Source organism: Lissotriton helveticus, chromosome 10, assembly GCF_964261635.1.
Source record: "Lissotriton helveticus chromosome 10, aLisHel1.1, whole genome shotgun sequence".
Lineage (NCBI taxonomy): Eukaryota > Metazoa > Chordata > Amphibia > Caudata > Salamandridae > Lissotriton > Lissotriton helveticus.
Window position 1 is genome coordinate 602,252,129 of NC_136071.1, and position 16,466 is coordinate 602,268,594.

Genomic DNA, 16,466 nt, shown 5'->3' on the forward strand with positions numbered 1-16,466 from the left:
CTGAAAGTGCCACCGCCAAAGGGCTTGCGGTGCCGCGCTGCGGCACTTTCCTGTAGATCTGCCCCTAAGTGTCCAATGGAGCCGTCTCGCCAGTTCTAGCCCAGCCATAAGTAAACAAAATACATAAGGTCATCTGCCATAGATATGATGGTGAGAAAGAACAGAAGCGTGGGGAGGAAGGGTTGGTACAGAGCAAGAGAGGAAAGCGGGGCAGGGGATAATAAGAGGGTGGGCGCCCATGGCATTTGGCTAAGGCCTTCCCATTCGAGGCTCCTCAACAGTGTCACATCTCCTTAACAGACATGATCGCCCCTAGCTCCTACAGGTATCATTCTCTGATGGTGGATTAAATATTCTGAAGTTGCCCTGATTATGCGCAACGTTTACGCATTTTGCACAAGTTAGTCTTGTTCGTAGCCAAGGAACGTGTTGGAGAGGAGCAGGCTAGTGCCTTTGAACAAAAATGGAAACTGTTTACGTTTGAGGGAGTTCCCAATATCAAAGGGCACCACTCCCCTCTTGCCTCCCAGATGGTATTGGTGCATCAAGCAGGAGATCTAACTTGGTAGAGGGAATGGGGAGGAAGCATGACCTGGTCAGGGGTAGGCTTGCAGTCTCCCTATGCTGAGCTACCCAAATGTTCTTAAATAGACCAGCAACTGCTTCGCCCCCCCACCCAGCACCTCTCATCCAGATCAGTCCACCCAATAGCTTCTACACTGACTGAATAGCTGTACCACAGCCCAACCACTGCCCACCCAGTGCATCATGCCTCTGTCCCTCTCTTTGCACACAGATGGTCCACTACCTCCCAGACCAGCATTTTACATGTAAACCAGCCACTGCGCTCTGTTCCCGTATAGTGCCTCATATACTCGCACACCTGTGTATGCCTTTCAGCCTCTGCCTGCTAAACCCTTTCCTTATCCCCAGTATGAATGCAATGCTGCCTACACCCCCCGAACCATTCTCACATGCCCCTGGCACCCACCCATCCACACTCACACAGACCAGCCATTGCATCCTGATCTTACACAGCATCTGTCACAAAGTGGCAGTCACAGCCTCACACTCCCACCTGTGCTCCTGACACAAACCAGGCCCTGCCTGCAAAACAGACCCGGTTCTGCTCACACAGATTGGCTACTGCCGCCTAAATTCATTAATTGCCTCCTAGACTTACCCAATGCTTCCCACTGCCACCCAACCCTTCTTGCACAGACTTGGCAGTGTCTTCTACACCGAAAATGATGCTATGATAAACGTTAGCCAACAGCCATCTTTCACAGTTCCTCCTCACATGGGACTGCGCAACCTTAAATAACAACTTAACTCCTCCATAGATGTCGGGCATTGCCTCCTAAACCTAAGAGGATGCATGCACAGCAGACAGTCACCGCCTCCGATAACCACCTTATGTCTTCAACTGCGATCAAGTTCATTTTACATCTAAATACCAAAAATGCCTCCTATGCCTAACCACCTCTATCACACACGCTGTCCATTACTTGTCACACCCACCCTAGAGTCACACCCTTCCATAGTCCTTATCAACCTGTCAGCTACTGATTCATACTCCTACCAAATAGCTCCCACACAGACCAACCATAGCCTACACACACCACACCCATCCACCCACAGAAAGGCTAGATAAAGCCTCCTGCCTCCTTCCAACCATTTTCACATCTGCCTGTCTCATCCGCCCACCTACTTACCAAACAGGCCACCCACTGCCTCCTGTGCCCCTCTATCTCTTCTCACAGTCACTGCCTGTCCCAACCATCCATTGACTTACACAGAGGCCAGCCTGCTGTGCTACAAAACACACTCCATTTTCCTCCCACTGATTATTCACTGGGAAAGCTTTGCAATGAGTAATTACTTTTGCAACATGAATCTTTTCTGGATTCATTCAAGTACTGTGCATTATTCCACCTTCTTGTGGTTGAGTCCAGATTTGTTTATTTTAATCCTTCTCTCTCTCTTTTCCTAATTTTTGTTGTTGTTGTTGACGAGTCATTAACCGTTTGGTGTTGTGCCCTTCTTTGCTTAACATCAGTTGTACGCTCCCAGTAGCCTCTCAGCAGGGTCGCCATCTTCAGATTCTTTTTTCTGTCTTTGGGTCTGTAAGAACACCTGAGAGCTCCAGAAAAGGACAAGAGGACAGTTTTTCAAGAAAGGAACCAAACAAAACACCAGAGAGTCAGGAAAAACCAACATTACTATTGACAGGTGTTGAAGGAGGCAGGGAAAGCACCGAAGAACACCAAAGTTGGAAGTTTTCCACACATGGACGTCAATCATGTGGGTCGGAGAATACCCCCATTAGATTTTGCCTGTAGTGTGACCACAAATTTGCCTAGAAAAACTGTCATGAGATGTAAAAACCTTAGTATACTGAAGGACCACAGCGCGGAGGAGTGCTATGTATGAGCCAAATTTAAGCCCAAGACCCAGAACACAAGGGAGAAGCAAAGTCTCAACACAAGCACACCTTGCTCAAAGACCTGAGGCTGTCGAGGAACAGGGAAAACTCCCAAAACACTGACAACACGCAAGCTCTGATGCCAAGGAGGTCATGAAAGTTGAGCAGGAGAAGATGCCAAAGAAGGTGTCAAAGGAAAGCGGCACAAGAAAGTGCCCGGTAACCCCGCAGGGCTTCATACGGGCAGAGCTAAAATCCTGGGACTCTAGGTCCTTGAATGCTATGCGGACATGTAAACACCGGTGATTGAGGGGAAGCAAAAGCAGAAAGAACCCCACGGGTCGAAAGACACCATTATCCGAAACCCCTCGGAATGATACTTGACTCTGAAAAGTGATTAACAGTGCATAAGGAGTCTCAGGAGAAGGTGGCTTTGACACCAAAAAAGGAAGGCTTTGACGAAAAGGATAGGTTTGACACTCTATGCCAATCAAAAAGCCCTCAATGTTGAAATATAGAAACGCTGCCTTCAGGCCGAAACAGAGAATCATCATGAATAGGATGATGGGGTTCAACAACTCATTTAAAGCCTTTCAAATCCCACTGAACCTAAAAGGGAGACAGCCAAGGAGGAAGAAGAGCTGGAGTCTCTCGTCTCACCAGAGCCATAAGAGGAACAAGAAGAGGTCATTTTCAAATGTGAAGATGGAACAGAAGAGGACCAGTTTGATTAAAAAAAAGCCTTTCCAAGGACTAGAAACAACAGAGGAGGGTTGGTAGGATCTGGACACTGATTCCTTGGTGAAAGGAGTTGACACTTACCCTCAAAATGCACCCCAACAATATGATATTGTTAAACATCCTGGTTAAAGGGCTGCAGGCACACATAGAGTGGACCTGCAGGAGGTGGAGGTCATTATTTCCTTCTGGGGATACTGCTGTCCTCACAAAGGAGGACCCAGCTCTTCACAGTGCTGGCCGGTGTATACAGATCCAGGCTGAGAGGCTTTCAATGAGCCAGCTACAGCCAAGGCAGTGACACCCAGGCTGGAGAAATAATATACGCACTCTTCCCATACATCAAGGGATATGCAGTGACTGACTCTATCATAGCTACCACACCATACAAAAGAGATAGCGCACTGGCTGCTATGGGACCACCGCCTGACATAGAAAGCAAAAGACTCTAATTCATGGCTCACAAGATGGAAAGGTCAGTTTGAGGCATCACCAACTTGAACACACTGTTCTATTGATATGCTGATCATCAACTGGAGGAGATGGAGGAATCGACGCAACACCTCCTAAGGCAATACAAAAGAGAGGGCAAATGTGGTAATTCAGGAAGGCAAAAAACATCTCCAGTACATGCCTGAAGTCAGCATTAGATGCAGCTGACACATCCAGTAGGTAGCAGTGCTCAGGCAGCTCCATAAGAAGGCATGGCTGGCTGAGGGTGTCCAGTTTCAAGCAGGAGGAGCAAGCAGCAGTGATAAACATGCCCCTCATAAGGCAGAGCCTCTTCAGAAATGCAGTGGACACATCAGTGTGAAGAATGAAGAACAACAACAAGGCCACAAAGGCCTTGCAATCCAGGAGCCTGATCTGAGAAAGTGTCACACTAAGGAAGAGAGTACCCACATGGGGAGGATCATAGCCCACCACTCCTCATACCACTCCCGCTGCGCAGTCCGACACACAGAACTCACCAGGACAGTGGCAGTACCCCACTAGACCATGACCGCCTTTCGTGGGAAGGTCGGAGTGAGAGGAACCAACCCATGGGGGAAGGACCAGTGAACAAGTCTTTTTGTCATTCCCCCCACCCCATCAAACACCAATAGATGGCAGGTTCAGAGAATTGCTCCAGGAGTAGACGACAGTCATTATGCATTATCCAACATGGCTAATTTACGAAAACCCAAAGATCAGGCCAAAAACGTGCAGCAAGGAAGAATTCCTGGATCTGCAACATGACATCACTGATCTTTTAAACAAGAAGCTAATAGAGGAAGTGCCAAGAAAAGAACCAGAGAGTGCACTCTGTGTACTCCCTGATACCAAACTCAGAGATGACGCTCAGACCCATCCTAGGTGTACAAGCTCTAAAAAAAATTGATTAAAACACACAAGTTGAAAAAAATGACACTACTGGAGGTCAATCACTGTCTGTGAAAAGGTGGTTATATGGCTGCCATAGACCACAAAGATGCATACACGTGCCGATAAAAAGCTAGCTCAAAATGCTCCTGAGGTTCGTAAACAAGGCACATTGCCAATTCAAAATACTGCACTTTGAGAAACAGTCTGTTCCAAGTATTTTCACAAAATGTCTCACTATAGTGGCAGTGCGCCAGAGGAGAAGGGGGATCCATGTATACCCAAACTTAGACGGCTTGCTGCTAAACGCAAAGTTGTCAGACAGTGCCAGAGAAGCATTGATTCATTGACGAATACACTTCAAAGGCTAGTATTTTTCCATTAATCTAAGGAACTAGTCCTCAGTCCCAGACAGGGAGAAGACGTTTCTGGAGGTGAATCTAAATGCAAGGAATGCCAGTGCCTTGCAAGTGACAAAGATTATCCAGGCACTAACACACCAAGCTGGTCTTTACCAGAAGGGTCAACCTCTGACAGTGAGGACAGTGGAGAAGCCAATGGGAATGATGGCATATTGCATACCAATAATAATGAATGCCAACCTCCACATATGATCAATATAGGAGTGGCTGCAGCAGCAGTGTACATAAACAACTGGGAATTGGGAGGATCTAGTGATTGTCACAAAGAGAGTACAACGGGTTACTGTGGTGGAACACAAACAACATCACAGTGGACAGACTTTGAAGCAACCAGTTCCCTCTATAACCATGACAATGGAAGTATTCCATGTGTTGTGTGGTGCCCACATGGGAAAACTCTACATCAGGGACGTATTGGGCCCGCAGGAGGTGATGACACATAAAAATGTGTTAGAACTGAAGACAGTCTTCTTAGCCCTAAAAGACTTCCAGATGCAGGTAGGGGGAAAAACAGTTCATATCCGACAACACACCCACCAAATTCCACCTCAACAAACAGGGAGGGACAAGGTCACACATGCTCTCAAACTAGCACAGTGCATATGAAGATAGGCATTCAAAGGAAGATAACACTAGTAGCAATACAACATGCCTCCCAAGATCAGGAAGGCCAGCTCCCTTCTGAGCTTTAGAAAAAGCTTGAAAACTTGGCTGTTCCAGAGAGGCGTGCTATGCGGGGCTGCTTACGGTCTTTAGCGCCGAGACCCCGTTTTTGGTATTTGTGCGCTTTATAAATAACATTAACATTACAACTACAGGGAGTGCAGAAAACAGAAATGAACTGGCTAAGCTGACAGGCAAATGCCCCACACAAGTCTTAATTATAACAAATAGTGCATAGGATCTTTTGGGTGTGGGGTGATCCACACATGTTTCTTCACAACTCAAGAGAACACAAAACGTTAAAGCTTCGCGATTAGGTACCTATATCACAGGTCACTAGGGAAAGCCCAGCAATAGAATGGTCAGGACAATTTGCCTGTGCTTTCGCCAATCTCACAAATACCAGTGATGCTAGAAAGATGCAAGCATTTACCTCTGACTCTAAGTCTGAGTACTCCCCAATGGACCAGAAAAACATGATTCCCCAACCTGTTGGAAATGGGCCAGGACAGGATTATGAGACTACCAGCTCATCAAGACCTATTGACAATGGAAATGGGCCAGATATATCACTTGGAACTGGCCACCCTTAGCCTTGCGGCATGGCTACTGAAGACCTACAGTTTGGTTCACTTGGGCTACCTCTGTGGACCATGAAGGTTCTAAAGGAGGCCAGAATGCCCATCACAAGGAAGTAAGGAAGTAGCACACCACAAATTTGAAGTGGTGTATGCACTGATGTAAGGGGTAAGGACTTGAAAAAAGCTGGACACAGGATACTCTTGTCGAGTGCCTCACCTGCTAGAAGTGGGATGTCCCCAAGCCTCACTTAAGGTACACCTATCAGTCACAGTGGAATACACAAGAGGCATCATAGGAAGGAGTTTCTTAATACACCAATCACAAAGAGATTCCTAGAGGGAGCGGAGAGGATAGCACCACTAAGGTCAGCCCCACACCAGTGTGGAACCTAAATCTGGTGTTGACCCATTCATGAAATCCCCCTTTGAGCCTATACTTAATGCGGTACTCAAGTACTTGACGCTTAAGACGGCTTTCTTCATCACCATCATGTATTTACGGAGGGTTAGTAAAACGCAGACACTTGAAACACAAAAATCTGACCTGCAAAGACACAAAGGCACCGTGGTAATGTGAACTAGCCCACAAATCTGCCCAAAGTCGATTTCACACTTTAAGGTCAACAAAGTCACAGAGTTAACTGTGTTTTCCAACAAGTAAATTCACAAGCAGAATGTGCCCTTTAAACATTGGATTGCAGAAGGGTAGTCATGTATTACATACAGGAAACAAAAAACAAATCATGAAAGGAAACTCATTTTTTATTTCTTTTGCCATTTCAAACAAGGGTTCGACAGTCAACAAGGGGACTGTTGCAAGATGGATAGTGTGGAAAATCCAGACATGCCACGGTGCAGCAAGAGTGGCACTGGGGATTATGTACCATGCCTTTTTTCTTTAATAAAACCTTTTTTTAAAATTTAAAAAATAGAGTGGCACTGGGAGACAATCAAAGGGCACACTGTGAGAGGAAAAAGTGAGCAAAACTCGCTTTTATTGCTAACATGTCTATAAATTACATCTGCATGGTGTCCCCATGGTCTTCTGTGTACAACTTCACAAAACATTACTGTGGACATTGAAGCTAACAGGGAAGTGCAGGCAGGACAAAAAGTAATGAGTCACCGGTTTCAAATGCATTCTCATTTAAAACTATTCTTCCAAGGGAGGAGAATACTGCTATAAAATCAATGTACAACACGTGAATCCAGAAAAGATTCAAGCTGCAAAATAAAATGCTTACATACGTGTTGGGAGTAGTTTTGCATTTTGTAGAATTTTCTGGATTCCAATGCAACACTTCTGCTTCTTCTAAATGAGGTGAATTTTCAAGAGTATGTATAGGAGATGAGGAAGCTTTACATACAAGAGGGTCGCCCAAGGTGGAAAAAAGAATTTGAAGATAGTGACCACACTGATAGGCTTTCGGGGCATATGTCTGATGTCATGGAAGGAGAGACATTACACCAAATGGTCGATGGCTCATAGCACCCGTGAAAACAAGCATTTGCAATCCAATAGTTCTCACATTTGTTAAAGTTAGAGCTGTTGGTGTTGTAAATAACAATGTTTTTTTTTGTTTTTTTATTTGCAGTGGAATTATTATATTTGCCTATCACTATTGCCAATGGTATAAAAAAGCAAAAGTAAAAATAATTGTCATTTTCAACGCCAGCAGCTCTAAGTTTAACAAATGCGAGACCTATTGCATTGGAAATGCAATTGGTCTCGCATTTGTTGGAGTTGGAGCTATTGGCATTCTAAATGCCAGTGTTTTTTACCTAGCCGTGTTGCAGGGCACAGCACCATATGTGGCTAAAAGGAGTCCCATGGGACCTCTTTTGGCTACATATAGTACTGCACCCTGCAAAGTTGGAGTTTTTGGCATTATAAATGCCAATGTTTTTTTACCTAGTCATGTTGCAGGGTGCAGTACAATATGTGGCCAGAAAAGGTCACATGGGACCTCTTTTGGTCACATATGGTACTGCACCCTCCAGAAAATATGGTAAATCCACCCTACCCATAATGCATTGAATGCAAGACCGTACCACGAGTACTTTCAAATAGCTATGTCCATATATACAATTAGTAGCTTTGTAATGTGACAAAAAAATTATTATATTAATTCCGGATTAGGTTGTACTCTGTGTAGAGCTGAAGATGGGAAATTTATAGAAGGTCTCATATAAATGTGAGATGTGCTAGTGAGTAACGTAGCCACTGTCAGCCTTGCTTAGCACCAAGTGTGTGTCCTGCCTGAAGCCCTTTAAGAAAAAAATGCTTTGAGGCTGTAATTAAAACCTAAGGAGTAACAACACATGTAACAAGGGGTGTGCTCATGGGAGGTTACAGAAGAGACTAGGTGGTACTAAGGAGGGACTACTAAGCCTATTGGCCAATGAAAAGCCACAATTTACAAAGGACAGGGACAGAAGCCAACTAAAAAGATGGGCTGAAAGTGGGCGGAGCTTTATGCCCATGTCCTGAATACAGGAGGTCTTGAAGAGACAGCGTAAGCGCTGCCTAAGCGAGACCTAAAAAAAGAGAAGGGAATAAAGTAGACAATTCCAGGCCCAACCACTAGATGGTAGAATAATGCAAAGCATGAGAATGCATAAAATTATTCAAGCTGCAAAACGATTCTTCCATGCAAGTTCTCATTTTGTTTTCTTATACGAAGCGTGTGAATAATTTGTTTTGTCCTACTCTCCTCAGGTGAGAAGCCATACATCTGCCCCTATGAGGGCTGCAACAAACGCTACTCCAACTCCAGTGACCGCTTCAAACACACTCGTACTCACTATGTGGACAAACCATATTACTGCAAAATGCCAGGCTGCCAGAAGCGTTACACAGACCCAAGTTCCCTGCGGAAGCACATCAAAGCACACGGCCACTTTGTGTCACATGAGCAGCAGGAGCTCCTGAAGATTCACCATCCCGCCAAGAACCACCTATCGCCTGACGTGCCTTACATGAACGGTGCACAGATTATCATTCCCAATCCAGCGGCCATCTTTGGTGGCCATGGGCTGGCTGGACTAGGGGCTTCACTGCCAATGCCCCTTGGCCCCTCCCCTCTCGACCTCAGCTCGTTAGCATGTGGAAGTGCAAGCTCTCTGGCCCTAGCAGGCCTCTCAAGCTCTCTGCTGGCTCTCAACGGGACCCCACTAAACCTCGCTAAGAACTCGTTGCTGTCTTCAGCGTTTGCAGCAAGCAGCCTCGGCCTGCCCCTCGTCTCTCTGATTGCTGGCGCCAGTGGTGGAGGGAAGTCCGAACTGGAGAAAAGCCAAGCATGCGAAACAAAGGTCAGAGGTGGCAAAAGTAGCAGACAAGAAGACCCCTGCGAAAGAACTGAGATTTCCAGGTTGAGACCCAACTCTGAAAGCCTTTCCATGCTGCCTGGCACAGTCCTGGACCTCTCCACTGGCATGGGTACCTTGCCCAGCCCGGATGTCATGCCCCCCGGCTGGGTTGTCATCCCCCCAGGTTCTCTGTTATTGAAACCAGCGCTGGTGAACTGATTCTCCGTTTCCACCTACCCTTCAGCAAGACAAACTTTTTTCTGGGCTGTGACATTTCCAGAAAGGAACGCAAAGAACTGACGCGGAGCCGCAAGCGTGTGCGCTTCCGAGGCTGTTAATCATTATCAGACATTCCACTGCTTTTTACATTTCTATTTTGTCTGTATTTCTGTGTTGTCATTTGTCTTAAACATTCACGAAAGAAGAAACACAAGAACCTTCTGAAGAAAAGAAAAAAAAAGCAGCAATAATTCCAGGACAATCAGTTGCAGGTGGAATATAAATATATATTGACGACGTTGCTAGCAACAGATAAGCGTGACATGGTGATGTGAGGCAGACGAGCCTTCCTTACCTCCACCATCCCGGCTTCTGTTCATTGTCCTTCTTTTATGTTCACATGTGCCCCTTTTATGGTGTCTGGAAAACCTGGTCTTTTCTGCTGATGGAAGGACACTGCAGTGAGCCCAATCAGACCATGCATGTGGGCAAAGGCTACTTCTTGCAAAAGAGTGCAGAGAAAAATGGATAGTAAGGTGGGGATTAGGGCTGGTTTACCGTCAAATGATGCTCACTTCTGTAGAAAGATAAGTTGTCTCCATCTCCTTACTAAACATTGGATGGTGTTCAAGTCTGTAGTGTAGTTGGGTGGTTCCAGTAAATAAAGAATTGGAAGGTGAAATTCGGAGCTCTATCGAATATGGTTCTCTGTGGAATACCATTGAGCTCCAACAATTAGTATGCCAAGGCCCGGATTTACTAATCTTTCACGCAATGCAACACAGAAAGGGAACTTGTTGCACATGTTGCTTAAAAACAGAGCAAGCAGAAATGCACCATATTTACAAAGATATGGTGCACTCCTGCTCTTTCCTTGCACTGACGCACTTGTGGCAACCTAGCGCCAACTCACTCACCCGTGCACCACGACGCAAGGGTACCTGCGTTGTGGTCAGAATACATTTTGTGCCGAAAGGGATACATTCCTACACAAAAACTATTCTTTATGGCTTAATCCTCTTTGCAAAACGAAGCACACCTGTAAAGAGGAAGTAACCAGGAGAAATACAAATATTTCTCCTCATTAAGCCAGTCTCGGGTAGGCGAACCATTTTGGCTCAAACCCAGGGTCTGTCAAGACCTTAGTCATTTTGGGTTTGCGTTAAACTCCATGGGTGGATGCATGGGAACGCCCAAGCCCGATCCATGGAACGCATCACCTATGCAAGGTAACGCATTGCACAGCCTTATGCTATTCTTCTTTTTTTTTTAACTAAACCACAAGCAGCCACTCAAATTTGGCTTTCCCTAGTGTAATAAATGCAAAAATATATTTTTCATTTGGGCTGCATCAAAAATTGATGCAACCCCGATGCAAAATGTTAGTAAATCTGGGCCGAAATCCATACCAGATGGTGCAAACTAAAGTTGTGTCACTGCTCTGCCAGTTCTGATTTAAATAGTCCACTTGGTATTAATTTGACTTTTCTTAAACTCATAACCTAACATTTCTCATTTTATTGTTTGCAGCAGAATCCAATATCAACAAGTGTAGGCTTTCTTGACTTTTTCCAGCTTTCATGGAATTGGTTAAATGTTTGCTTTTTGGGATTCTATGCCTAATAGATACAGACCTTGACCTAGTCACCACTAAGTGATATCAAGGGCAGTGAAACCCCTCAAGCCATCAATAACCATATCTGTTTCACATATAGGAAACCAGATTGCTTAAAAAAGTGATACATTTTTTTTCAAATGCTTTAGTGTAGACCCGGGATATTCTCACATTTTGACCTGGCACAGAGTGGAGTTGATTCGTTGGAGTCAAAAACACACATAGGTTAAAATGTCAGCATTTGTCCTCATCCTCAGCCATATATTAGTTATTTGTGATTCAGTTGTCGCAAGTCTTTTCTGCAGCTGACCTCATATCCTTATACCCTTGGCAACACGCAAGCATGATTGCTAAAATTGAAAGTATGGGTTTGAGTAGTTTTATAGAAGTGTGGCCTCTAATACTAGTAAGGAATCTAATACAATACTTAGACATAGAATCACCTGGCGACAGTCTTATTTACAAACGCCCTTTATACAAAACTGTAAACAAAACTGGCCAAGCGCTGACCCATGGATAGATAACTATGGATCCTGTACGATCAATGGGAAGAAAATGTACACACCCTGTGCACATTCTTCCGCTGGGAAAGACACTTCTCAGTTGAAGAATGCCAATGTGGGACCAGCCACCTCAGCTGCGTATTTTCAAGAGGAACAGGTTCCCAGGAGGATCTAGGTATACTTGCCCTATCAAATTCCTGCTTGGTCCATTGAGATCTTTGACAAACATTTTTTGGGCTTGAGCCACAACAAGATCCTGCACTCTAAGAATTGACATAGGAAATTGAAGCTTATAGGAACAGAGTGCCTGAATCGCTGCTACGGGAGGGTGGGCGAGGGGGATGTAGCAATGCTTTAGAATTCTCGTTGGAAGATGTGTATTTATTTTATAGTTACTTATACAGTGAGGAACATATATGTTCCGTTTAAGTTTCAAGAAATTGATTTCAGGGTCTCGCATTCTGTCTGGGATGCTGCCTTAGCGCAGTGTGGATAACAAGCCTTTGAGATAACCAGCAAGTGAGAAATGCTTTTTTTTCCAAAAGGTAATGCGAAGCCTGGGAAATTTCCAGACTTAAAATGGGCATAGTGTGTCTTTGAGTAAAGTGAAGCACTGCTGTGTCTTGGGAAGGGATTCAAAACAATAGAATGCAATGATATCCAGCTGAGATGGTGACATTTTATCATTTAATTAGTAGACACCATAAACTGCATTTTCTCATGGCACTTAACAATACATGGCGATTTCCCAATTCGATTGTACTCATTTTACTGACCTGAGAAAGGTGGATGGCTCAGTCACCTGCCTTGATTCAATCCTGCACGTTGCAAATATATCTCAGCACTTGACCTACAGAACCACCTTACTAAAAGCCCCACACCACACCAAGTCCTCAGAACAACACTTGCCTCGCCATGTGTCACTCCCTAAGGGTTTGACGTGGTTAATGAAAAGCCCGGTTAGGTATCCCCAGAAAAAAAAGTGTTTATGTCCCCCTACCTTTAGGAACTTCGTACTCCAAGAATCTTTGAACTCGTTCTGCAGTCACGAGAGACAAAAGGAAGAAATGGAAAACTTACCACGAATTATCAAAGCTAAACGGAGGGAAGTTGAGAAAGACCAAGTTGAGAAAGACCAAGAAATGGGTTCCTGCTGCAGAATGGACACCAAACACTACAAAATGGCTGAACTTGATATGCTTGCACTGAACTGCATCTTACCATGTTGCTATTGGGAGGCACCGGTCACCGCTTCACTGAACCGACCATGTTTACCGCGCTGCCTCGGAGCAACCTGCTTCCTTCATCCGCTCATCTCTGGAGACAAGGTGTACGCTCCCTGTTACGCCGCTCAGCGACATGTGTTGTTATCCCATTGTACTAGGAACAACATAAAACAAAATACAATTATTCGTTTTTATTTGACATGGAACTGTGTAACTATTTCTGTAATGTAAAGTGACTGTGTGCCAGGTTCTTGTGCAAGACTAGGAGTGGGGAAGGTGAGATGAGGGAAGAAATAGAGCCCTTTATTCATTGCCTTAAAAACCTAAAAAATATTTATAATTTAGCAACAGGTAACACTGCCACCTCTATTTTTGGAGGTCGAGCACTGCAGGCTTTTCCTCGTGAACTCTTGGATGGGTGCTTTGAACCAGGACTATTGATAATCCAGTGAATAGGAGGGGGGAATTGACTGAGTTTCATAATCCTCTATAAACAATGACCCTCATTTACTAAATGTGTGTGCGAGTATTCGCACAATGCAAAAGATGGTGTTAATTTATTTACAATTTTAAAAAGCCAGTGTGTACAGTGCAAAACTCTGGTGAGTCGCGTGAGTGCCCGAACAAACTTTGGTAATTGAGGGCCCATGTGTGGGTGTCTAAACCTCATGTTTTTGTGTCCCAGCCATCACTTACAAACCATGAAGTTTCGACAAATGTGCCCTTTATCAATTGTATTCCTGGTTTCATGTGGTCTGTGCAGGCTCCTGGGCAGAGCAGTGAGAGCGCATTGCAGAGGAGGGGCGCTGGTCATAGTTTGCACTTTGCGGAAGTATTACAACCTGAAGGCAAGTAGGTGATCACAAAGTGGCAATATGGGTGGTGGTAGGGAGGGGGGATTGCTATGTGGCAGATCAGGACCATTTTGGGATTTATAAGAAGTTCTACTCTGGTTCTGCGTTACATGTGAAGAAGGACTTGATGGACGGACACCACAAAGGTTTATCTGTGCCCCATTTTGTAAGAAGTTCGCGAGCGGCCATGTGGACTTTGCTCATTTATCGAAAGAGAGATACCTTGCTTTTTCTTATCAATGGAGGTATGGTACATGAAAGGTTAGGCCTACTGATCATTGGGCTAAGGTACATATTTAAATAAATCAAACCTGTTTTGTTAATATGACAGTCCGAAAGAATTTACCCTGGCTCAAGTGGAAAAAAAAGGCATACTGGCGCGTATAAAGTGGCACCACCATGCAATATCCTGCTGACTTCTACCGCAAAGGAGCAATTGGAGAAGAGCAATCACTCAAGTGCAAGTCACCGACCCTCAAATCCTTCAAGTAAACGCATAGTAAATCACTTGCATAAGAGACCTTTAGATTTTTATCTGTGGCCAATTTGAACGAAGTATCTGAAGTCGTGGCCTCTGCTGTGCAGGAAAGTTGGAGTTTCTTCAAATGTCACCTTCCCTGATACATGATACTGACTGAGGATTTGAGAATTCATTCAAATCCCAGTTCTATTACCAGAGAGGAATGTTGTCAACAATTGGCTGTCTTGGATGGTGAGAAATCACCAGCGAGTTCCTACTCACTGAATCAGGAGGAGAACCAGAAAGTGGGATCTGGAAGAAAAGGGTCAGTATTTTAAATGTTTCCCATTTCTAGATCCTAATTGTATGAACATATTTAGTGCACCATCATAGTAGATATATAGAAGAGAAGGCCATTTGGTGTGCACATGGCAGGGGCCACATAATATAAGGTGTCAATCTAATGACAAAGGTCGTCACAGAGGGCAGAAACTACTCATTGGAGGACCCGAAATAAGACTTCCAGCCTGGAGGGGTACCTCCAGCAAAAGGTAAAAGATAGGTGACATTTTTACAGCTTAGCCCAATTGTCTCCGAGCCGCTACAAACCATGCAGCTCCCCAGTGCATTTACTTATGACTGCTTCCCTGAACCCCGTTTTCAAACCAGTGTGTTGCAGTGAGATTCCAAAGACAAGTGACTTTCTGCCTGTTACACTATGTGATAACTTTGCTTAAAAGGCCATCAGACCTCTTTATCTTCTGCCCCATATGTGGAATCAGCAGACAGGCTAAGAGTCGCTTCCATGGTTTACACTGTGATTGTGGACCTATTTACTGGACTGTGAGTGCGATCTGTTTCGGGGTTGTGTCGCACTGACACTGACCAGGGCCAGGTGCCCCTTGTTACAGCATGGGGTGTTGACCATCTTATTGGACTACAAGTAGGGTATGTCTCTGAGACACGAGGCAGAGGGATCTGTAGACTGTGAGCAACTTATGCAGGGCAGGCTGCCAGGCCACCAGGTTGTCCGAGCCCTTCGCAACAACCACCTGCCATCGACCAGCTGCCATATTCAGAGATCCCCACCTGCCTTGCAAGGATTTCTGCTTCTGCGGTGCATTTTCCAGTGCAGCGGATGCACTGCTGGCACAGGCGAAGGTCGAGCGAGCAAATTTTTTTTGGGCCCATTCCCTTTTTGCTTTTCTCCAACAAGCTTCCAAAGCGAGTGTCTGTTTGAAAAAATCACATCACAGGTCCCTGACACACACAGAGGTTTCCACTTGCACCCGGGGACTAGTTGTTTTCCCTGCCTGGATCCATCATGCGCCATATTGGTTGGAGGCTAGAGTCTGGGGAAGCAATCCAGAAGGCAGATAGTAGTGCTTGGATTACTGGTAAGAACTCCCAAATCCCATTGGTGTGCATGGGTCAAAGAGCTGTTCTGGGTGATCCACTAAAATGTAATCGAGGATTATGGACCAGGCCTGAAATGGCCGGTGAAACATTTTGACCCCCTCCCTCCCGGTGGGGTTTTCCACAACTCTCCATATTCTGAATATCTGCACCGGTTTCCAAGTGCCTTCCCAATGTGTTTTCTTCCTCGCGTCCCCCTCCACTCCATCGCGCGTAGCATAGCCCGAAAAACGCATTCATGGAAAACAAATGAAAGAGATAAGCTAATAATGGACACGACATCCTCCCAATCTGTGAGAGGAAATTTATAAAACATTTAATAAAGTGCATTGAAACGTCTGAGGCCTGTTGTTGTGTTTCTTTTCAAAGTTCTGTTTTCTTGATTGCATTCTACATGCACCTGGAATAAAGGCAGCAGCAGGGATAGGTGACAAATGGTATTAATGTTTTCTCACTATCAATCACATTGATTTTATTGAAGAAGAACTAAATACATTAATAAGTTTATACAATACTACGCTTATACATGCATAGGGATTGTCTAACACCAAGCTGTGTCCTGATACCAGTTTGCAGCAAATCTGAGTTTCCGAGCAGTCATCAAGGGCACTCCGAATGCGAGCTCTGCATTGCAGGGTTAGCCGCTATAATTATTTAACAGGCACTGCACTCA

At 44.9% G+C, this 16,466-nt stretch overlaps 1 protein-coding gene across 1 annotated transcript in view; it reads left to right on the forward strand.

The window, feature by feature from the left end:
• The window catches only part of GLIS2 (GLIS family zinc finger 2), a 288,177-nt gene extending 272,045 nt beyond the window's left edge, over positions 1-16,132 (forward strand). The window contains exon 7 of the mRNA XM_078663137.1: positions 8,911-16,132. Coding sequence (XP_078519263.1) covers positions 8,911-9,719 — 809 coding nt within the window. The 3' untranslated portion in view covers positions 9,720-16,132. The remainder of the gene's footprint in view (positions 1-8,910) is intronic.
• The last annotated feature ends 334 nt before the right edge of the window (positions 16,133-16,466 follow it).